We start from the raw sequence: 24,986 nt of genomic DNA, 5'->3' as shown, positions 1-24,986 counted from the left end.
AGGAAAGTTAAAGTGAAGGATAGGGCTCCAATTACAGCAGTAGGGAGGCCAGAACTTCCATTTCAAGTGGTTAATGCGGACGTTTTAGGGCAAATTGAGACGAAATCTTCAAGAGGGCACCAGTATGTATTATGTATTGTTGATCAACATAGCAGATGGCCGGAGGCAATTCCACTAAAGGCGATAACAGCGAAGGCTACATGTGACGCTTTCATTGATATTTTCATGCGGAGTTCCAAGAATGATAGCCATGGATAACGGAACGAACTTTAAGGCTAAGTTAACACAAGAATTTTTAAGTAAGTAAGGGGCCTCGCCAAAATTTTCTACGCCAGGGTATCCGCAGTCAAACGGGCTAGTGGAAAGGTGGATAGGAACAATGAAGTCAATGCTGCATCACGCGATAGATACTCAAGGAAGGAACTGGGATAAGCAGTTACCATATTTGTTATGGGCTTATAGAGAGATACCGAATTCAACTACCGGAGTCTCACCATTTTTGCTGATGTATGGTCGGGTGCCAGTGGGGCCACTGGCGATACTTAAATCAAGTTGGGTAGATGAGACGGTATTACCACAAGGAGTTGGGGAATCAGTTACTGAATACTTAATTTCTCTTCGAAATAGGTTACAGGAGGCGGAGAAATTCGCTAAAGAAAATTCGGAAGCTAAACAGCAGAAATATGTTCATCATCATAATTTGAGGTCTAAGGAAAATGAATTCGAGATAGGAGATGAGGTAGTAGTACTGATACGAACGTCAACAAATAAACTTTGCTCGAAATGGACAGGACCTGGAGAAATAGTTGTGAAAAAGTCTCCACATTCATATTTGGTAAAATTGCCAGATGAATCTGTTAAACATTTGCATCAAAATAAGTTATGGAAATATATACAGCCTATAAATGCAGTAGGGATAATCTATGAGGCTGACACAGAATTTGGAGAGGTGCAGCACGCACCTATTCAAAGAAACCCTAAAGTAGACAAGCTTTTAGATAGGATCTGTGTTTCAGAGGAATGGAAACATTTAGATAGGTCACAAAGGGATCAGTTGAGCAGATTAATCAAATCTTTCCATATAGTGTTTGACGGGGAGATTAAGTGTGCGAAGGTAGGATCCCACAGTATCAGGTTAAAAACGGGAGTTGAAAGAAAGCAACCTCATGTTTATAAGGTACCTGAGACGTTGAAGCGACAGGTGGAAAAACAAATTGCTGATTTGTTAGAAAGAGGTTTAATTGAACCTTCCACAGCAGAGATTGCTTACCCTATTGTGTGTATAGCGAAACAGGACGGAAGCGTACGTTTATGTTGTGATTATCGAGGGCTTAATGCGGAAAGTCAGATCATCCCATTTTCTATGCAAAATTGCAGAAGAGCTTCGGTATAAGGCAGGGGCAGCACGTTATTTGTCTACGCTAGATATTCTTAAGGGGTATTGGGAAATCCCTATGGAAAAGGAAAGTAGACATCTGACGAGTTTTGTTTCTCCAAACGGTCAGTATCTCCGAAGGTTGTTTCTCCAAAGGGTCAGTGGAAAGTGATGCCGTTCGGTTTGTCAGGTGCTGCCGCAACTTTCCAAAGAGTTATGAATCAAGCTCTTAGACCACACAGTGATTATGCTGAAAGTTTCATTGATGATATAATTGTCTATTCGTCAACGTGGAAAATATTTTTTTACAGAAATAATCTTCATAATATTCCCTACACAAAATAAAATATCTTAGGTAGTTATATTTATGTACGCATTTATTTTGACCGTTGCGCCAACGCAACACCAGCGGCTAATGGGTTAATACTTAATTACATTCCTGTTGTACACTTCAGAAAACAAAAAGGGGAGGACACTTGTTCTACTGAGCCAATTTACGAAATTCAAATTGTATTTTTCATATCTCGAAAGTGAGACTTAAGGCCTGTCTACACATAGTGATTTCCTCGGCCGACTTAGCCTGCCGACAATATCTCAGATAGCTCGCCTATCCACATAGAACAATTTTCTTGTTAGTACAGGAATTCACTCAGCCAATCACTGTGAAAGGAATGGTTCCTGCCTTGTACAGCGTCACACTGTTTACGATTTGTAAACAAAGCTTACGGTGGTGTCAAATAGTCAAAATAATAGATGACTATTTTACTTTAAATTGCTACTATAGATACAGCTACAATTTTGAACTTAGCTACTGCTACAGAAGGAGAAAAAAAAAAAAAAAAAGAAAATGCGTTTGGACCAGAAATTAGGTCTAACGACGAGAAATTCATGGTGCCTTCATAATGCCCTGCTCCGGGATTTGCATATTGAAGACACGATACAATTCGGAAAGTATTTACGGATGATTCCACGTGATTTTGATTTTTTGCTAAATTTAGTTTTCAGCAAAAATTTTAAAAAAATATGCTTTTCCTTTGTGTACTGAGTATACAGATTACTCCTTTTTTATTTTATTTATTTATTTATTTTTAAATTTCATTTTCTGGCACTCGTATTTGTGCACTTAAATCTCAAAATAATAAAATAACCATGTTTCAGAAGAAATAAATAACTGTGCTTTAAATCAAAACCTTTATTAATGAATAAATAGACAATAACATCATGAATATCAAACCAGTATGAGTAAAAAGTAATAATAAAGAATAAAGATTACTATATTACAAAGCAACAGTGTAATTTTTAGTGCAAAAATTTCAAATAAGAAATATCATAAAGGTGCAAAGTTTTAAATAGTATATTTACTGAACATTAAAAAACTAATATCAGCATAATTAAATAACTAATACAGTCTGAAAACTATGATCATATGACTCTGTCAGTTAATCAGCTAATAAAATTTAGCAATATTGTATTAAATTAGGCTGTAATTTGTTTTCACAAAACTCAATTAACACAAAACTGAGTTTGTGGCTTTCTTTTGAGCTGGTACGCACCTACTAACACGTGCCAATGAAAATAAAAAGAAAATGTGCTAAAATTCGATAAACACCACACCCCTAGGCGAAAAAATAAAAAGTGACTTTTAAGTCATGCAGTTCAAATTTAGTGATGGAGAAACGAAATTAAAAAGTCTTGCAGGCACAGTCCAAAATTTAGATGGGGGATCGACCCATTTTTTGCTTTTAGTGCTTTTTTTTTTAATGAACGCGCATTTTTTCCCTGTACCAAAGCCGAAACTAAATAAACAACTTTTCTTCCTTATATGCAATGTCAGATGGTGAAGCATACTCCCTGAAATTGCTTCCCCCCCTTTTTCTGCATTAACGTAGCCTATGGTATGCGCAAGAGTACAGACAGGTGCACGTCGTTCTGTTGGTCAAAGAATTGTGAAAACGGTAGAAAATTCCGGTACATTTGGTATTCTTTTCCTCTCATCCAAATACTACACACGTTTGATTTTCTATCAAGATTTTAATAATTTGCATTCTCGTTCCACGTGGTCAGTTCATATTCGTGTTTATTATGATCGTTATGCTTATATTATGAGCATATGCATGAATATTTATAATAATATAGTTGCAGTAACTGCTGAAGTATAGATAAACTTCCAAAAATGGGTGTGTTTTTACACAGATTAGCTTTCTAAGGAATAATATTCGGAATGGCTTAAATAAAAGGAAAGTTATCGAATAGTCAAAATAATTTCTTTTTTTTTTTTTCTTTTTTTTTTCTTTTTTTTTTTTTTCCAATACATTATACAGTACGGAGGTTAGGAGGTTCTCCCCTTTCTCCGCAAAATCTCTAATATTGAAGCAGCGGACTTTATTTTTGTCACTTTGTAGTCTGGATTGAATAGGACTAAAAGTTTTTGCGGTATACCCAACCTAAGCGAAAATTGATTCTATTCCGGAAATTTAATGCAGTCTGTTGAAAATTAGAATCAGAAACACCCCAGATTAGTAAATCTCTTTCTTTTCCTTTATTTAGTTCTTTATTCTCCGAATACCAGCAGCTGTTGATTCCGATTGCGTAGTATCACATGTGGAAGAGTTATGCCGCACATATTGCACAATAACGTTTGCGGTATTTTGCAGAGATAATTAATTTTGATGTTCAGTCCGAGATTTGTTTATGAACACTTAAAAGATTTTTACGGTGCTTTCTAAGCAGAATATTTCTCAGTTCCGTTGGTCTATGTTTATATAATGCACATATTGAAATGTCAAAATCATTTATTTAGCCGAGAAATCTAAAGAACGGCTACAATCTCCCCCCACTCCTCTTTTTCCAGTTACCATCCAGAATATTCGGCAATTTCCGAGTATGCGGGTTAGTTGAGCTTTTACTGTTGACTGCAGGAAGCAATTTCCCGTCTTCTGATTTCAGAAATGTGCCTCTTTTTTACTTAAATTACTTTGCTTGGAATATATGTTAAGGGAAAACTGTTATGCAATGAAAATTTAGAAAATGTTCAGAATTTTGATTTAAGTTAAATTATTTAAATATTAATATGAGTGGAAAAATAAATTGCATTTATTATTATGTGCCAATCGAATAAAATTAATATGGCTTATTATTATTTATTTTCTATATTTTGAACTGAAATTTCATCATTAAATCTTGTAATATAGTTTAGCTCTGCATAGTTTTTTTTTTTTCTCTCATTGTAAACTAATTCTGCAAATTGAAATGTCATTTAAAATTTTAAAAAAAGTTAATTGTTTTCCATGGTTGAGGTAATGCTCATTCTCTTAATAAATATTGCATTGCTCATATTTTAAATTGCAAGTCTAATTTTTCTTTTAAGGTTATGCAGTTGTGTATAATGTAATTAGGCAGGTGCTTATTTTTTCCATAAAATGTGCTTGAAAAGTGCTTATAGGTGCTTATTTTTTTAACTAAAATGTGGCTACAAACTCCGGGGGAGTTACCAAAATAAGATAATCCCTTAATTTTTATTTTTAAAATTTACATTACTTGTGTTCCACGACAGAACATTTTCTCTATAGAAATCTATTAGTTGAAAAATTTGAGTTTTGCTCCAACGAAATGCAGCCATGTTTATTATTCCAAGGGAGGAGAAAAGCACGTGATCACTCAAAGCAATCTTATTGGCTAGAGACTCCGATTTTATTGTACGCTAGTGAGCAGTGAACACCAGTTCTGAAATTGTGGCAGAGCACATGACCGATTTTTGGCGCATGCGCAGATGCTTAAAAGTGTTGCTCTACGAGAAAGTCGGCCGAGAAAATCGCTTCGTGTAGACGAGTTTTTTTTAGGCTATGTGTGAGATTTATATATGGCATTGTTCTACTGTAGGTATTTTGACACAAAAGTGGACTTTTTTCTGAAATGACATGCCAATTTTTTTCCATATTTCGATTCTAAGACTCAAATTATGCTAAACTGCCAAGGTTTTGTCAAAATCGCGTGAGTGGTTTTTAAAAAATTAGCTCTCAAAATTTTAGCTGCTCATTGTCAATTGAATTTGATACCTATTTATTAATATCTCTTTTTTTAAAAAAAAATTACTTGATTCCTTCTTCCAGAATTCAAAATTTAGGTTCATTCCAAGTATGGTGTTCTTACAATTCCTAAAAGTCCTTAAAAGTATTTTAAGTTTTTTGGAATCAATTTTGGTCCTTAAAATTGCTTAATGGAGGCAGGAGGTCTTTAATTTTAATCATCTGAATTTTCTGTCTGTTTTTATTACTGGCATTTTGGATGTGAATTAGCCTTTTGGATAAATATTTTTGTCAATTCATTGATAAACATAGTTTTCTTTTGAATGTGTGAATAGGTTAATGGATTATAATTTGTTCCTATTTCTAATATAAATGGTGGGGTACTCAAGTTTCTTAGCAAGAATACAAACATGAACATTTCGAAATTATTTAATTTTTTCTAATGAAGAGCTCTTAAACAACTTTTCGCAAACATTTGCAGTTTTGCAGCTGAGGGTGGTGGTTCGGTAAAACCATCGAAACTAGTTGTTATTGTGTCTTAACTTTTCGCTTTTCGGAATGTGAATTCTTTATTAACCAATCCCAAATTTGGCAACTTATCAACATTTAAGATCAGTTTCTGTAGAAAATTTTTAATTTAGAAATCTGGGAAATTTTCAACGATATTTTTTTTTAAAAAAACATTGTAACATTGATCAGTTTCATTAAAATAATGCTAATATATTGAAATTGTTTTCAAGAAACAACATTAAAATAAAACATTTTTATTTTTCGCTATCATATTATAAAGTGACATTATTTATTTTCCATTTTGAAGATTTTTTATATTGTATTTGGAATCTGAAAAATAAACAAGGTAATAAATGCTTAAATTGTTTTTTAGTACAATTTACAGAACAATTATTGGCAAAGGCAAAATAGCTATGTAATTAATTAAAAATGCCTTCATTTCAATTTTTTCATGGTAAGAGTTTTTCCCATCTCAATATCAGTTTTCTCTATAAGATTAATCTAAAACGTTTTTCCTCTGAGTTTTTTCTAGCATATTTCTGGCTTTTTGCTGTCACAGAATTAGTAGGGATAATTTTTCTTTAGGATTTTAGACATTAGAACTTGGAAAGTTAGAAGGATTTGAAGGGAAGATTTATTGACCCACAAATTCCAGAAAAATGTGACAAGATGAAAATTGCCTTCAAGGTATTAACACATAATGGATGTATTTTACAGAAAGTTTGTGATGAATTTCGTACTTTTTGGAAAAATGACAATGCATCATATTTGAATGTTTTACTTCTGATAACTAGAAGTCTTTTTATTAACATTATGGCAAATTGGCATGTCATTTCATTGCTTCATAACATGTTTATCTTCCCATTATTTTCTCTATTTTTCACTAGACACAAGCACAAAAAATATCAAAAATGCTTCTAATCTTTTCACATGGACAGGCGTTTATAGAAAGAAATTTTTCTATTAATAAATAAACATATTGAAAACTGACAATTTAAAAGATTCATCTTTTATATCTCAATGCATCATCAGTGGCATAGCTAGGGTGGGGCAAGGGGGACATCTGTTCCCAGGTGCAGCATCCATGAGGGTGGCAAATTGATGTTACAAAATTTTAGAATGAAATATTTTTCATTCTTGGCATACAGAAAGGGGAGCAAAATCTTCAGTTGTCCCCAGGTGCTGAAAACCCTAGCTACGACTATGTGCATCAAAACAGGGCTGGCATACGCATTTTCCCACTTGATGCAATCTCTGTGGATCCTAAATTCTAAATTTTTTTTTTTTTTTTCAAAATAAAAATTCTGAAATTTTTATTTTGTCATTTTCAGATTTTGTTGCTCGGTGTGTCACTAAATTCTAAAAATTCTGCTACACTGGCTCTGTAACCAGCTTTTATCATATATCATTTCATATTTATTCATAATGTTTATATTACTAAAGAAATAAAATTAACACCTTTTCCTATACATTCTAAATGCATTTAGTTTTTTAGAATAACAGAAATCTTTGCGCTATTACTGCCAATATTTGTGTCTGTTAAGCGACAACTGCGTTATGACTTGTTACAACATTTAACTGAGCCAGCTTAGATTAAAATTAAATTTTGTAGTCTTTGACTGCATCCACACTTTTAGCTTGAATTGACTGATCCTGTTTAATTGGATCACCATAAGCTGTAGTTGATTTTGCTACCATAAGAACATGTCTTTATATTTTAAGGTCTTTTTAAATAAAAGGTTAGTTAAAACCTTTATCTGACAACGTAGTTTTTTTTCAGACATAGTAATAACTTGCTTCACATCTGTTAGGAGTTTTTAGACTATTTAGCTTTTATCAGATCAAGTAAAATGTCATAGGTACATAGTCGAGAGATTGACAAGTTGGAAGATAAAGCACGCAGAAACTAGTGGAAATATTTTTTTTCATATTAAAACAAATTTCAAATTGTTAGAAAAGATGCTTAAAGAGAAAGGAATCTATATAAATTAACCAGGATGTCTGGGAAGGCTTTGTATTAAACAGATGCATAAATATTTTGTTGACTATTGTTGCTACAAAATGTAAAATACAAAACATAAATGTTTTGTAGCTTTTAATGTTTTAAAAGATAATACAAGATGTATCTCCTAGCTTAGGTTAGTTAGGAGATAACTTTATTGTGATAGGAGATAAACAAGATGTATAACATCTTAATATCATATAAAAATAAAAATTTCATAAATTACATGTATTTTAAACTGTGACATGTTAATAGATTGTAATTGTGATTTTAACAAATATTAAAAAAATAAACTTAATAATGGCCATTTAAATCTGTAATGACTAAGGGTAACTAACTTGCTAATTAAATTATTTGTAACTAACTGGTCACCCTTAAAAGTTATCTCTGCTTATTAAAAGTAGTTATTGGCTTTCATTAATCCTTACCATGGTCACAAAATGAAACACAAAAATGTAAAAATCAGTGTAAAACTTAGTACTTCCAGCTAGTGAGACTTTGATACAAAACAACTTAGCTATGACTGCTGGTGCTTTAGTGGTTTAAAGTAAATTAACTGGGTTACAACCCTAGAAACTACGCAAAGCTATGACACTGACTGTGTCAGACAGACAGAGCAAAACTAACTTTCAAAAGTAGTAGCCAGCCATGCTTACATCAGATTTTCAGGTTTGTTCTGATCAACAGGTCTCTCTGTAGGCAAGTAACAGTGGTGGCAACAACCAGTCTTCTGTTATGAATCATGCTGGTTATGATTTTACTTCTCATTTAACCTATGCCGTTTGACATAAAATTAACTTGCTATTTACTAAACCTCTAAAGAGCAACTACATTACAAAATGATACATAAAAGAAAAAATCAACATAAAGCTGTTAGTAAAACATAAATAAAATGTTGTTAATTTTCTTTCAAATATGTCCAACTATTATAAGGGTAAAATAGTTAATGCTACCTGATAAATATTATAAAGTTGATTTTAATCTCAAATTTGTTTTATAATTATGTTTAATAATATAGTGTTCTACTTGTGGATCTATTTTATTCCTAGGATGGTATTACAAAAGTGAAGTTCAGTCATAGCTAATATCTTTAATTGAATTAGTTCCCATTTATTGATGGGGTCCTTAAGTTTTTTCATTAATGGTCCTTAAAAGTACTTAATTTCCATGTGCAGAAATGTGCACAAACCCTGAAGTAAAATTTGCCCATTTTTTATGGTTTATTTTTGAAATTAAAAATAATTTATAAAATTTTTACCATTGTCTTAAAGTAGATGTATTTCTAAGCATACTTGCAAAAAAAAATTAAAGTTTTTTTTTTTTTTTTTTTTTTTTTCTTCAAAGTTTTTAAGGTATATGCTAATTTACATATTAGTCCATTTTGAGATTTGGTATATTTGTTATAAGCAATAATAATGGCAAATGTGGTTTACGCACTTTGTTAAAATAATTTGAAATAATGAACAATGACTTTTTCTGCTCATTTACAATGAAAAAAAGGAAAGAAAAATAGGGTTGCTATAAATTAAGAAGTTCACCAAGTGAATTATTCTTGGTGCAAACTGGAAAAAAATGCACCAAGATTTAGTTTTTGAAGTTCTTCATAAATTTTGCATCAAATTTTACAGAATTTAATATTTAGGCATAATTTGAGACAAGGAATAAAAATGTGGAAAAAATTGGCATGTTATTTCAGAAAAGGTCCGATTTTGTGCCAAAATACCTGTAGTAGAACAATGCTATATATAAATCTAATACATACCCTAAGTCGTGCTTTCGAGACATGAAAAATGCGATTTAAATTTCACCAATTGGCCCAGTAGAATGGGAGATATAGAGCTGTTCCCCCTTTTTTGTGTGCAATGTATATAATTAATAATTAAAAATAACAAACTGCATTCTTCCCTTGAGGATATAATTATTCATCATTGTAAAGGATCATCACATAGAAACGTCGATGCCCTGCCCTGAAGACCCTGCTCAGAAAGCTGCCGATAACTGTTCCATGACTGAAGAGACGCACAAGCTGCTTACCCCAGTTGCATGGCCAGTTACAGTTTCAACATCGGCTGTTCGATACCCCATGAGGTGATGACCATAGCAGTCCAACAGGAGGCCACTTTGGAATAATGAAGACTTTGCATAGATAGAGTTCAAGAGCACTTCTGGAGTAATGCGAGGGATGACGTGCAAAAGTAGTACCAATCTTGTGATGTCTGTGTGGGACGGAAAGTACCGAAGAAGTGCAGCTGCAATCTTATAATGTAGAAGTGCCTTTTCAACATATAATTTTTGATATCCTTTAACTTCTGCCATGTACAGCTGATGGCAGAAAATACATCCTTATTGTCACTGATTAATTCAGAGAGTTGCCCTAAGCATATCCTGTTTCTAAGTCATGTTAGCAGAGGGAATGACACAGCTTTGGATTTCTAGGTTAGGTATGTCTCTTCAGTTACATTCTGATCAAGGAAGAAATTTTACCTCAGCTGTAATTAAGAAACTCTACAAGTTACTTGGCATTGACAAAACACAAATTATACCTTTACATCCCCAATCAGACGGCAAGGTAGAGAGGTTTCATATAGCTGTTCTTAATAAGCTCTCGCTGATGGTTTCCAGAAACCATCATAACGAGGACCAGAACATTCCACTCTTCTTATTATAGTATTACAGTGCTGTCCACAAGACTACTGGCTATTCTTTGTCCAGGTTTCGTACGGTCCTTAAGAGTTCTTAAAAGTCCTTAAGTTTTTTGGAATAGATTTTTGGTCCTTAAAAGTCCTTAATTTTGGCCAAAATCGGCAGACGGTCCTTAATTTTAATCATCTGAAATTTCTGTCTGTTTTTATGACTGCCATTTTGGGTGTGAATTAGCATTTGCAGGAATATTTTTGAATGGGTTCATTAGTTATAATTTGTTCCTATTTGTAATATAAATAAGGGTGGGATACTCGAGTTTCTGAGCAAGAAGTGAAACATAAGCATTTCAAAATTATTTCATTTTTTGTAATGAAGAGCTCTCAAACAACTTTCCACTTTTGGGGTCTTTTATTAAACGGTTCTAAACTTAATGATTATCAACATATTGGCGATTTTAAGATCAGTTTCTATGGAAAAATTTTAATTCCGAGATCTGGGAATTTTTTGACGATTTTTTAGAACATTCTAACGTTTATAAATTTCATTAAAATAATGGTAATATATTGGAATTACATTTAAGAAATAACATTAAAATAAAGCATTTTTATTTTTCACTGTCATATTATAAAAGTTCCATTTTGGCCACATATTATAAAATTTTTTGAAACTGAAAAATAAGCAAGGAATAATGCTATAAATCACGAAGTTTACAAAATAATTTTTAGCAAAAGCAAAATAGCTATGTAATTAATTAAAAATGTCTTTTTAATTTTTTCATGGTAAGAATTTTTCCCATTTCTCAGAATTCTCAGAATATGCATCAGTTGTCTCTATAAAATTAATTTCACACTTTTTTCCTCCGCTTTTTTCTAAAAACATTTCTGGATTTTTGCTGTTTCAGAATTCGTAGGGGTAATTTTTCTTTAGGATTTTAGACATTGAAGCTTGAAAAGTTTAGGAAGATTTCAAGGCAAATTTATAGACCCACGATTCTAAAAGATTCCAGAAAAATGTGATAAAATGAAAAATGTCTCCATGGTAGTAACACACAGTTTCTTACATTTTGGAGAACATCTAGAAGAACAATAAAATCATAATAGTTGAATGTTTTTTACTTCTTATTCTAGAATCGCTTTCTTAACATTTTTATCTTCCCTTTATTTTCTCTACTTTTCACTAGATACAAGCATGGAAAATATCAAAAGTACTTCTAATCTTATCACATGAACAAGCATTATAGAAAGGAATTTTTTTACTAATAAAGAAATTGAAAACTGACAATTCAAAACATTCATCTAATATGTCTTAATGCATCATACACAGAGCTGGCACTAGGCATTTTGCCACCTAATGCAGTCTCTGTGGATCACTTAGATAGTTGTTTTTTGGGAGTGTTGGACGAGTGTTTCTGAACTCCACTTGCTCCCTGCATTAGTTCCTGTCAGCTCTGATGATTTATAATTATTAGTCTTTACATTACTGCTGTTGACATTTGAATTTATTGTGACAATAGAGTTACTGAACCAGATTAAATTGAAATTAAATTGTATAGTTTTTGACCACTAGTCCATATTTTTAGTTTGAATTTCACTCTTCTTGTTTAATTATATCCCCACAAACTGTATTTTATTTTGTTAGCATAAGAATATGCGTATGTGTTCCAAGTTCTTTTTGAATAAGAAGCTTATTTAAACCTTTATTTAAATTTATTATCTGGTTTTTAGTTATTTTCAGACATAGTGATAATTTGTTTCGCGTTTGTCGGGGAGGAGGGGGTCGGACTATTTAACTTTTACCAGATCAAGTAAACCCTCATAGGTAGTACATTGTGGAGAGGTTGGCAGTTAGGAAATAAAACACACAGAAACTAATGAGAACATTGTTCTACATATTGAGACAAATTTCTAATTGTTAGAAAACATTCTTAAGGAGAAGGAAATCGATATAAATTAGCCAAAATGTCTGGACAGACCTTCAAATTAAAAAGACGCATAATTATTTTGTTGAGTTTTATGTTTTGTAGCTTTTAATGTGTAATTATCCTAATATTGTTTAAAAATCAATGTCATAAATTGCATGTATTTTAAACTGTGAAATTCTATGAGATTGTGATATTAATAGGGTTTTTAACAAATATTATTAAAAAATAAATTTAATTTAATAGGGGCCATGTAAATCCATAATGACTAAGGTTATCTAATACCTAATTTAATTATAACTAAATGCATTCCCTTAAAAATTATCTCTCTATATTAAAGCAAGTTATTGCCTTCTGTTAACGCGCTGAGCCCGGCGTCGGTCCCCTGGAACCGGACTAGAACTTTCGTTTGGCTGGCGTCCATCCGCGGGACGACAGTATTAAAGTTAAAAAATTAATGTAGTTTTAATGAAATTTATTGAAAATTAAAGACAAAAATACAAAACATTCTTAACAAAAATACGGCTTAGCTTTACACATATTACAATACGAAACAACTATTTTGGTAACATTTTTGGCTGTCTTGCATCCAAAAAGTTTTGAATTGTCATCATAACATTTCGAACAATACTTTCGGACTTTATGTGCATCTCCTTCCATTTTGTATAATTTAAGTCGGTAATAATTTAATTCAGCCGTCACCGCTTGATCGCTCGCTGCCGGCTGAACGGAAAGGACAGAAAATTCAGCGCCGGGCTCAACGTGTTAACCGTTACCGTGGTCACAAGGTAAAACACAAAAATATTAAAATTCATGTGAAACTTATTCTTTGCATCTACTGAGACTTAAAACAGCTTATCACCACTAATGCTTTAGTGATTCAACCTTAAAGTATATTAACTGAGTTACAACCCCTGGAACTCTACATGAAGCTATCACACTAACAGCGTCAGACAGAGGTCAGCTAACTTTCAAAACTTGCTTAACTGTGCCTACATCAGGCCTTTCAGGTTTGTTCTGATCAGCAGGTTTCTCTATAGGCAAGCAGGAATGGTGACAGCAGCCAGTCTTTTGTTATTAATCATGCTGATTATGATTTTAATGCTCATTTTAACCTATGCTGCTTGACATAAAATCTACTTGCTATTTACTAAACCTCTAGACTGAGCAAGTATGTGACAAAATCAGACATTGAAAAAAAAAAAGCTAATTATTAGTAAAACGTAACTAAAATGTCACTTATCTTCTTTCAAAGATATCCAGTTATTATAAGTGTAAAATATTTGATGCTACTTGATAAATTTCATAAAATTAATTTTATTCTCAAATGTATTAATAATTATGTTAATTAAGTTATGTTTAATAATATAGCATCCTACTCACATTCAGGCATACATATAATATTTTTAATTGAATTTACTCAGTTCCCATTTGTTCATAGGTCCTTAATTTGTTTCATTAATGGTCCTTAAAAGTACTTAATTTCCGTGTGCAGAAATGTGTACGAACTCTGTTTGTCTCGTATGCTCTTAGGCCATGACCTTCGTCTGCCTTGTGATCTCTTGTTTGGTTACCTTCTGGAAATGCCTTCATAACCTGAGGAGTACATTCAAGATCGTCGGGTATAGTTTGAAGCAATGCATAATTTTGCGCCAGAGAGAATCAGCTTGGCAACGGAGAAGATGAAGACCCAATATGACACATAAACTACAAAACATCATTTCAGTGAAGGTTATAATGTGTGGTTATGGAATTTGATTCAACAAAAAGGACTCTTTCCTAAACTACAGTTACTTTGGGTTGGTCCCCACACAGTTTTAAGCAGGTTGAATGACAATGTATTTCGCCTTCGTTAAGTCATTAAATTCTAAGCCTAAAGTTATTCATTACAACAATGTAGCCCCTTTACTGGGGCTATAGTACATAGTCCCCCATAGTGTATATTGAGACAATGGTCCTATTTATACATAAATTTGTAAATTTATGAATTTATTTGTTGACTTAGTATTTGATTTGTTATTTATTGAAATTATTGTGTTAGTATTGCACTGATTTTCCTTAGATGTGAGTTTGACTGCCTGTCCGTGGATTGTACTACCTGGGACATCCAGTCTTTGGGAAGGGGGAGAATATTAGGAATTTTATACTTAGATGGATAGTTTTAGTGCAATTAATTATATGTGAAATTTTTGTAATATTCTGTATAATGTAACATGAAAAGCTGAGAGAAATGATGCTCTGTGGGAAATATTATACAGGGGCTCGGTGAGAATATAGGGACAAGTCCATTTAACAATGAGTAAATGACTGTGTCACTAAATTAGGAGATATTGTCAAGTTGGCAATGGTTTTGGTGACTAATTTTTGTCCCCAAAAATGGCATGAAATCACCGAAAGTCACCAACATTTTGGTCTGGTCCCTACATAACTGTTATTGATGCTGTGTAACCGTATTTGGCTCTCATATACCTTCCAGTAATTTTGAGAAGTTCTAGAAATATCTCGGCAGCTAGGTGAAAACTAGATAAGACCAGAAAGTAATGTTTGTAGTAGTTTGAAGCGTTAGTGATTGTACTGTGCGACACTGTGAAGAGTTAGTTGTATGACTGTTTCTGTGGAAAGTTCCAGAACTCTGATCTGTTTCTTTTGATAAAATAAATTTTATCAAGCTAGCATCAATTCTGTCTGCATTCAATCATTACGAACCGATATGCATGCAACAGTATTCATTCATGGAAAGTCATGGATATTTATGAAGCGTGTTAATGAGAGAATTCAATACAAATGTGTTAATGTGGTAATGTGTGTGTTAGTGAATAATTGGTCATCAACTTGTTGTTGACCAATTTTTCGTGAAATAAATACATGAAAGGCAACAGACATTTTTAAAATGGCTGCACTGTAGTAATTTCATAAAATAATTATGAATCAACAACACTAAAAAAAGTAGGGTAAATCTTCTCTGCTATTGTGTAGAACACCCTATTTCTGAAGAATGCAACTCTTTCTTTTTCATCAGACAGCAAATTCTACTGCCCCATTGCAATTTCTTACAAAAAGAACAAAAAATGTTCTCAATGCGAAAGCAAAAATAATTCAGAAAACTGTCTGTCATATTTGATGATGGAAATCTGCTTGTCTGTGGCAGACACCTGGGTTGCCACATAAACGCATATTGGCAATGTCATGGGTTGGGTTTATTTTTCTCAACTGTGTATGTGTTGCCATATGCATGCTTTTTATGGGAGTGTAGGTAATCAGAAAGAATCAGAATTTTTTTATCCTTTGGCTAGCAGGCCAGAAGACAAAGGGGTAGGACCCCTAAAAAAACATAGGTTGCAGTTAACACAGAAAGTTGAATGATAAAAAAAAATATTGCTACTCTTCATCATGAAGCAGATTTCAGTTTCACATGATCAATTGCTTTTCTGAATTTCTTTCTGAGAGAAGACAGTTTTTAAAAACAAATTTTAAGCTCAGTGATTAAAAATTCGTTCCAGAAACTAATCACCTCCAAAGTGGGGGAAATATACAGCAGCAGTTAACTGGATTAATATTTTAATTAAATTAATTGGATTTTTATTTTTATTTTTGGTTTTAGATTTCTGTTATATATACATTATTTTATTAAGAATAGATTAAATTGTAACTATAAGAAATGCAAAATTTCATTATGTTTAATTTTTTTAGAATTATTATGATTCAGGAAGCATAATAAAGTAGATCATGATTACAAAGTTACATCTTTGTGCAAGTATACATCCATATATTTTATCTAAACTAACCATTACCAATTTTACTGTTTGAAATTTTTAACTTTTCTCTTGAATCATAAAAGTGCTATGCTTGTAGCACTGAGTAACTTTCGAGTATGCATATTTCTTGATAATGTTAATATCATTATGTCAATAATACAGTTGGTGGTTTTCAATGTTCCATTCTTCGTCGTAAAATCAACATATAATGTTTTATAGGTAAATATTTAAGACACAATAACATGCTGAATAAATACTATTTCAGAAGTCAAACAACAAAAATCAGCGTTATATTTACAAAATTTTCACAGAACTAGTTTCGATGGTTTTACCGAACCACCATCCTCAGCTGCAAAACCGCAAATGAACAAGATAGGAAATAATGATTAGATAAGATAAGAAAACCTGGACAAGAATATAGAAGCCTGGACAAGTAATGGTATACAAAATAATTATATATGATGATCTAAAATGTATATCTTAAAATGGCAGTAGAAATTATAAAAACAAATTAGAAATAATGGAAGCATTTATGAAGAAAGAAGAAAATCAAAATTTTCACACACAGAAAAGGGCCTTTTTATTTATTTGCTTTATTAAACATTTCTTTCAGTGCAAATTGAATTTTTTTATACTAATACTTCCTTTTTAATTTTATAGATAGACATAAATTTCTTATTTACTTACAGAGTTTCAGTCCTGTAATTACCATGTCGAGAATTACCACTAAATTGCAATCATTTTTTTTTTTTTTTTTTTTTTTCATTCTGAGCAACCTCTCTAGTGCTTTCTATAATATTGGTAGCAAAATTTTCTGGATTTGAAACTACTACAGATTTTGTCTCCTTTAGTTGATTGATTATAGGGGCTAGTCATTGCAGTAGAGTATGTATGTTATATCTTCATTTGTTTTTTAGCACAAAAAACATTATGTGCTTTATGCTTTGTTAATAGTTTCCACTGTTTCAGGCTGTTAAATGTTTCATTTGTGGTGATGATCATAATGGAGCAAGATGTAAAAAAAGAATATGTGGCAAGTGTTACTACTTGGGTCATGATACTAGAAGGTGTTGGAAGCAAGATGTTAGTCTTTGCATAATCTGTGGCATGGATGGTCACCATGATACGGTACTGTAATTTGTACTTCCATAATTCTTTTGGCTGTAAAAGGATTGGAAATAGTGTTAATTTCTCTTTAATACATTTAAAATATATGGCATATAATATTGCATTATAAATGTAATTAAAAAATTCTAAATTGAATGAAAATTTTGGGTATTTTTAGATTTCCTTTTGAATGAGCATCTAACAAAAAAAGACTGCGATATTACAAAATGAGAATACTGAAGATAATATACAATGATTGATAATTTTAAAAATAGTTATAGGAAAAGCAAAAATATATTTAGCTTCCTTCACCATATTTTAATTTAACTGTTTATACTATTTGCAAATAATAAACAGGGAACTGAAAATGTAGGCAAAATAATTCTTTATTTATATTTTTCTAAACAAGCATTTTCTCCATTTCTGTGGATTTTTGCATTAAAATAAGTTCAAGATTCACATGTCTCTTAATTGAGTTTCTTTCTTTTTTTTTTTTTTTAAATGTGGATTTTTAAGTTTAATCAAAATGTAATTTATTTAAGCCGTGCTTGATTAATTACTACTCATTTGCAGTAGGAGTACGATTGCAGAACTTTTGCATTTATTATTTGCAGTAGAAGCAAGATAAGAAAAATTTTGCTTTTATAAATGAATATACTCAGCACTTATTTAATAATAAATTTGCTATAAAACTATTGTAAATCTATATTTACAATTAAAAATTTAACTTTTATTCTAACATGTAAAGATTTAAATAAAAAAGCTACTAATTGTAAGCATTAGAAATTAATGTGATCTTTCAGTAAATAAACAAACTGGATGCTTAAAATGATTTTGAGCTAAGATTTGGACTTGCTTATTCTCAAAATACTGAAGCTTTCTAAACCCTAGTTACTAGTAATATATCTAATTTATTATTTGTTTTTCAATAGCTGTTTTTTTTTTTTTTTTTTTATATATATATATAGAATATATTGAAGCACTGCATGTTTCATGTCAGAAAAATAATTTTTTCTGAATGTTTTAAACTATTATATTTACTAAATTATATTTCATTTTATAGGAGTGTCCTGATAGGTGGAGGCGTTTTCATCTCACTGTAAGTTCAAAAGTTTGTTTTTCCTTTTCTTTTTTACTTATTTATATACATTTTAAAAGTATTAGATATAAGTAAAAAATATGGTTCAAAGCTTTATGTCTAAGTAAATAATGCTTCGGAGATTAATATTTCCTTCTTCAAAAGGCGTAAAACCAGAGGATTTTTTTTCACACAACATTTTAAAAGTAACCAGTTCTTGTCAGTGCAATGAATGGATTTTAAATTACTAATTCATACATTAATCCTTTAAATAAAGAAAGACAGATGTAAAAAAATCAGAGAATTGTGTCAGAATCCAAAACAGGCAATCTCTATTCTTGAATTTTCTAACATCCCATCTCTCTTTATCCGTGATGAAATGAATGGAAAATCCTGTAGAAAAGAACATACATACGAGTATGTCATCAAATTTTATACGTATGAGATGTCTGAGAAAGGTAATTGCAGGCATTATTTTTTTTTTTAATATTGTTCAAATTAAAAATTCTGAAAATAAAGCAGAGAATTTTATTGCAACATTTCCAGTAGCGAGACATTTGTGTAAATATAAAAAATATTAATTATTTATTTTGTAAAGCAAAAAGTGCAAGTAATATATTCATTCAGCTTTAATAAATTAGATGTAAAACTTTCATGTCTTAGTGTGCAAAATTCACAGAAATAGTAGTGATTCATAGTCTCGTGAGCACTACTCTAATGCTGCTATTGAATGTCATTAACTAAATACAGAATTTATTAGTTATCAAAATAAGCAACTTAGATTTTGTAATTGTTTTTCTGAATTATGTTGAATATTCTCAAATTTCAGTCACTGCTTGCCATCAGAGAGTGATTCAAGTCAGTATAATTTCATTCTCTGTTTCATCCTTGAATATTACATGCAAAAGTATGGAACTTTTGCTTAATAAAAATTTTACTTATTATGCATTGCTTGATGCGAATTCTCACCTTTATAGAACCCTTCCATCACCACTGCTGAAACAATTTCTGAAGATATACGTTAATTTATATATTCACGTATATCATTTATTGTGTTTTGAAATTTGGCATATTTGTTGAAAGTGATAATAACATCAAATGTGGTTTAGATGTCACTTTGCTAAAATTATTTGAAAGTAGGACCAACGTAAGGAGGTAGGAACAAGGTGCCTTTTTTCCCGCTCTGGCATAATTAAGTTATTAAATTAAGCTTTATCAGTTTATCTAGTCTTAAGAGATGATGTTTACAGTGGTTCCCAAAAGTGTTCATACTTATGATTTTCGTTGAAATAGGGTTCTATCCATTAATTAAAAGTAAACTTTCTGAGATTTTAATAATAAAATTTATAATCTATTCATTACAAAATTACATGAAATATGTTTAAAATGTAGCGAAACTTATTTTTTAAGAAATTAATAATCAAAAAATGACATTTTGTCTCACAAAAGTCTTCATACACTCCAAAAAATCTTGACATATTAGTAAATATTTTCATTTTTCGTTAAATTAATAATCAAGATATCCTTTAGCATCCACAACAGCTTTTATAGCTTTTAAACATCTGGGAATAGATTTTACCAGTTTTTTTGTAATTTCTGTATCAATGTTCATCCATTCTTCCATCATGACTGTTTTGAGTTCACTATTTTTCGTTTTGATTTCATATTTTCATACTTTAACCTCCAGTTCTTTCCAAATGTGTTCCATGGGGTTTAATTCTGGCAACTGAGGTGGTGTTTTCAAAACCTGTGGACAATTATAGAGACACCACAGGCGAACGTTGAGAGCTGTATGCTTAGGATCGTTATGATTAAAAATAAAGTTGGTTCAAATACCCAAATTTTGGGCTGATAATTTTAAATTGTCTTTTAAAATATTTAAATAAGGAGAATGATTCATTATGCCATCAATAAATACCAAATTACCTAGTCCTGATGCTGCCATGCACCCCCACACAAGAACACCTCCACCACTGTTCTTAACTGTTCCAACTAAGTTCTTAGAATGAAGTTCCTCATTTTTTCTTCTCCATACAGTTATTCGACCATCAGAACCAAAAATGCTAAATTTGCTTTCGTCAGCAAATAGGGCATTATTCCAGTATGTTTCAAGTGTATTTATCATTGATTTTGCGAATGAAAGCCTAAGCTTTCTGTTTTTCTCACTAACAAAAACTTTTTTACGAGCAGAATGCCCATATAATCCAGCTTCTCTGAGAACTCATCGAACAGTTTCAGGTGAAATTGAAGTAAGAAACTTTGCATTAAATTCTGCAGAAATTTTTACAGCATTCAAATGTGGGTTTTTCACAAATTTTTTAATAATAAATCTCTTATCAAGTTTAGTTAACTTTATCGTTCGACCTTTTCTTACCTTGTTTTCAATCCAGTTTTCTTCTTTAAAGCATTTTATCACGTATTGCACTGTAGAATGGGATAAATTAACTCACTTAGCGATATTTCAAATTGATTTACCACTACTATGGTGAAAAATTATCAATTTTTGAATGCTGTTTGTAATTTTTTTATGACTGCGACGCATTTTTCAGTAATAAATAGAATATTATGAAATAAACAATAAAAAATTAAAGCAAACGATAATTCTAACTTTGATTTTATCCAAAAATATTCGGAAGACTTTTGTGAGATAAAATGTTTGTCATTTTTTTATTATTAATTTCTTAAAAATAAAGTTTCGCTATATTTAAAAAATATTTCATGTAATTTTGTTACGAATAGATTATAGATCTTATTATTAAAATCTCATTCAGAAAGTTTACTTTTAATTAATGAATAGAGCCCTATTTCAATGAAAATCATAAGTGTATGAACACTTTTGGCAGCCACTGTATATTTCAGTGCAATTTTAGCTCATATATGCTCTTTCACCTTTTTATTGACTTCTTTGTTGCCTCTCCCACCTTTTTTTTTTTAATTCGTCCTTTCTTGACTTGTAATTTAGAATTTCAGATTTCTGAAAATGATTACAACAGCATTCAAACTTGTAATCTATTCATTATCTGAGCTGCTGTCATTTATAGTACTGGAGATCAGCTTTTTTCAAATATGAATTATCTTTATTTTTGAGTTTCAGGTTTTGTAGATCTGCTTGTGAGGAACTATATTTTCTAAGTTTTTATAAACTAGATATATATATGTAATTACCTAGTTTGCTGTTTTTGGTGCTTCACTGTTAAGAGGTATTTTCTTGATTTTAATGTCCAAGTGCCTTTTGTGCTTTATAGATGGATTTATATACTTTTAAGATATTTCCTTAATTTGTTGTTCGTATATCAAGATTCATGCTTTTATACTTTCTTAAAGACATCACGAAAAATATTCTACACCTTACCGATCAGAGGATTAATAAGGTGCCAATTACTAAATATCCACCAAATATGGTAACATATTCATATTGAACAATAACACAGATTCAGAATTCTGCATATTAAATGTATATTATATGTATGATACAATACTGTTATTACATATTAATTTTCTTTATAAAGTTTTGTGTGTAAATAAGTTTGCTGCTATCTAATTAGGTTTTATGCTAACACATACGTTTGCTGCTAAATGGCCACCCCCTCTGTTAACAGAAAAATAAATGCCATATATTCCGGCATATAACGTACACTTTTAATGCAAATAAAAGGGGGAATCGAAATTGACAGGTGTGCATTATATGCTGGATATAAAAATGATAAGTTTAAAAATAAAGAAAAGATGGGCATACAAAAATAAGATTTCTATATGTACACTGCGCAAAAAAGGGGGGGACAGTTCTGTATCCCCCGTTGTACTGGGCTGATTGATGAAATTCAACTTGCATGTTTCATTTCTCGAAAGCATGACTTAGGATATGTATTAGATTTATATATAGCATTGTTCTATTCAGGGCTGTGGAGTTGGTAGGGAAAATGACTGACTCCGCTCCTGGAATTTAAAAGACACCAACTGGACTCCATATATATATATATACACATGTAAACATATACATAACATTGGTTACAGCTTATGTTTTTAATATAAAAGAAGTAATAGATGCTATAGGGAAAAAAATTTATGGCATAGCAAATTATTTATATTAATTAGCATTTATTAGGAAATGGAAAAACTGGCATTACTTATTTCTAAGAAACAGTATATCTTTGGCAAAATCTTGTTTGATGGAGGGCCAAAGATCCGATTTGATAAACTTCAGAGCTGAGAAGAGTCTTTCCACTCTAACTTGAGTAGGAGGAAGCGCTGTTACTGTTAGGGCTACTTTTAACTTTTGAGGATAGATTTTCATAAGTTCTAACAGAGGTGTCTTGCAAGCGTAATCATATTTCTCGATTTCCTGCAGAAATCTTATTTGTATTTTCTATTTTTATATCTAAAACCTCTTGGTTCTTTATTTCCATTTGCTTTGCCTTGGCCTTTTTAATATTATCCAAAAATATTTCTCAAAATCTAATTCATCACTGGAAGCGCATGATAGAGACTCAATTGCAATGTTTGCAAATTGATTGTCTTGATTCAAATTCTTCAATTGTTCTAAGAATAATTTCATTCTTAATGAAAGTTCGTAGATGGCTTTCTTTGCCTTTTTAATTTGCTCGCCATTCAAGAAAATTCGGTGTTTTGGATCTACATATATTGAACCCAGCAAGATTTCATTGTCTAGCAAACTAGTTTCTCTTTTCTTCATTGAAGAAATGATTCCTTCTGCAGTAAACCCTCCATTTCAGAAAGAACAAACTTCACATTCTTCCATTCTCGCCTCCTGTCAATTCTTCAGATTGCAGCTTTTTTGTGGCTGTATACGGTGTAAAAAGAAGAGTTTCCAATTCTGCAAGATCATTCCACAGTCTTTCTGTTCGTGAAACATTAGGGTTATCTACATCTTCTAAAAAAGGTTCTTGATTCTAATAACCTCTTTATCATCAAATATGTACTTCCTTATTGCATTGTTTGATCAATAATTGCTCCTTTTCCTGCTCGCTTCCTAAGAATGGCTTCAATTTTGGGAGTTCTTACTGCTAACCTAAATTTACCAGTGAGATTTGTAACTGAATGAATCGGTTTAATTACTAAAGGCAAATATTACATCCATCCTCCTCTCGTATATTTATTTATTAATAAGTCAATACAATAGAAAATAACTATTTAATGTATTTAGTTCATAAATAAAAATAATGACTCAGGTTGTCATTATTTTTTTATAATTCATTTTAATTTCATTTCAAATTCAAACTGTCCAACAAAAACTGAAGTCAGGGTAGACCTGTTTCAAGTTCTGAGTCCTTTCACCCCCAAATCTGCCCGATTCCGAAGCCATGACTCCGACTCCACAGCCTTGGTTGTAATATCGATTTTTTGACACAAAATCAGCTTTTTCTGAAATAACATGCCAATTTTTTTCCATGTTTCAATTCTACGACTCAAATTATGACGAAACTTCCAAGTTTTGTAAAAATCGCACGAGTAGTTTTTAAAAAATTAGCTCTCAAAATTTTAGCGAATGTTAATTGAGTTGGGTATATATTTATTAATCTCTCTTTTTCTATTAAACTTATTTGATTCTCACATTTCGAAATTCAGGTTCATTCCCAAATAAAATTCTCTCATTTTTTATTATTTACTTTTAAAATTTATATTTTAAAATAATTTTTATAAATTTTTTAAAAAAATTGATTTATAATCTATAAAATTTTTACCGTCGTCTTAAAGTAGACATATTTCTAAGTATACCTGTAAAAAATTGTAGTTTTTATTCAAAATTTCCAAAGATATATGTCAATTTATATATTGGCTTGTTTTGAAATTTGGCATATTTGTTGAAAGCGATAAAACATCAAAGGTGGTTTAGACACTTTGCTAAAATTATTTGAAGGTAGGAAGAATGTGACTTTTTTCCCTCCCATGCACAATGTAAAAAGATAGGAGCAAAGTGCCTTTTTTTTTTTTTTTTTTTTTTTTCCCCACTCTGGCATAATGAAAAGCAAAGGAGAATTGGTTGTCATATATTAAGAAGTTCACCAAGTGAATTATTCTTGGCGCAAACTGAAAAAATTGATCCAAGAAAATTTTTGAATTTTTCTGCAAATTTCAAACCAAATTTACAAAATTTAATATCTAGGCATAATCTGAGTCATAGAATTGAAATATGGAAAAAATTGGTATGTTATTTCAGAAAAAGTCTGATTTTGTGTCAAAATACCTATGTTAGAACAATGCTATACATAAATCTAATATATATCCTAAGTCGCGCTTTCGAGACATGAAGAACGTAATTTGAATTTTGTCAATTGGCTCAGTAGAACGGGAGAAATAGAACTGGCCCCCCATTTGGGGATAGGGTGCAGTGTACGTACATACATTCATGCATTTCTGAGTCCGGTCCCAATAACAGAACAGTACCTTTAAAACATCATAAATATTGCTGAGGGCAGGCACTTTTATTCTAAAATACTCTGTTCTAAATACGAGAATATTTAATTTTAGTCATTGTTAAACAACTGTTTTTATCATCAAATAATTCACTGAAGAGTGCATTCGGCTATCATGTGTATTAGATTTAAAAAAGTC

General features: G+C 31.2%; 1 protein-coding gene across 1 annotated transcript in view; it reads left to right on the top strand.

The window, feature by feature from the left end:
* LOC118191461 (uncharacterized) overlaps positions 1-24,986 on the top strand; it is an 85,723-nt gene that overhangs the window by 32,021 nt on the left and 28,716 nt on the right. Inside the window, exons 4-5 of the mRNA XM_035362262.2 lie at positions 17,198-17,356; positions 18,399-18,434. Of these exons, the coding sequence (XP_035218153.2) occupies positions 17,198-17,356; positions 18,399-18,434 (195 nt within the window). The remainder of the gene's footprint in view (positions 1-17,197; positions 17,357-18,398; positions 18,435-24,986) is intronic.

The sequence above is a fragment of the Stegodyphus dumicola genome, chromosome 8, assembly GCF_044657685.1.
Source record: "Stegodyphus dumicola isolate Sdum_Otavi_A_Nest chromosome 8, ASM4465768v1".
NCBI classification, from domain to species: domain Eukaryota; kingdom Metazoa; phylum Arthropoda; class Arachnida; order Araneae; family Eresidae; genus Stegodyphus; species Stegodyphus dumicola.
This window is presented reverse-complemented; position numbering and strand designations above follow the sequence as displayed.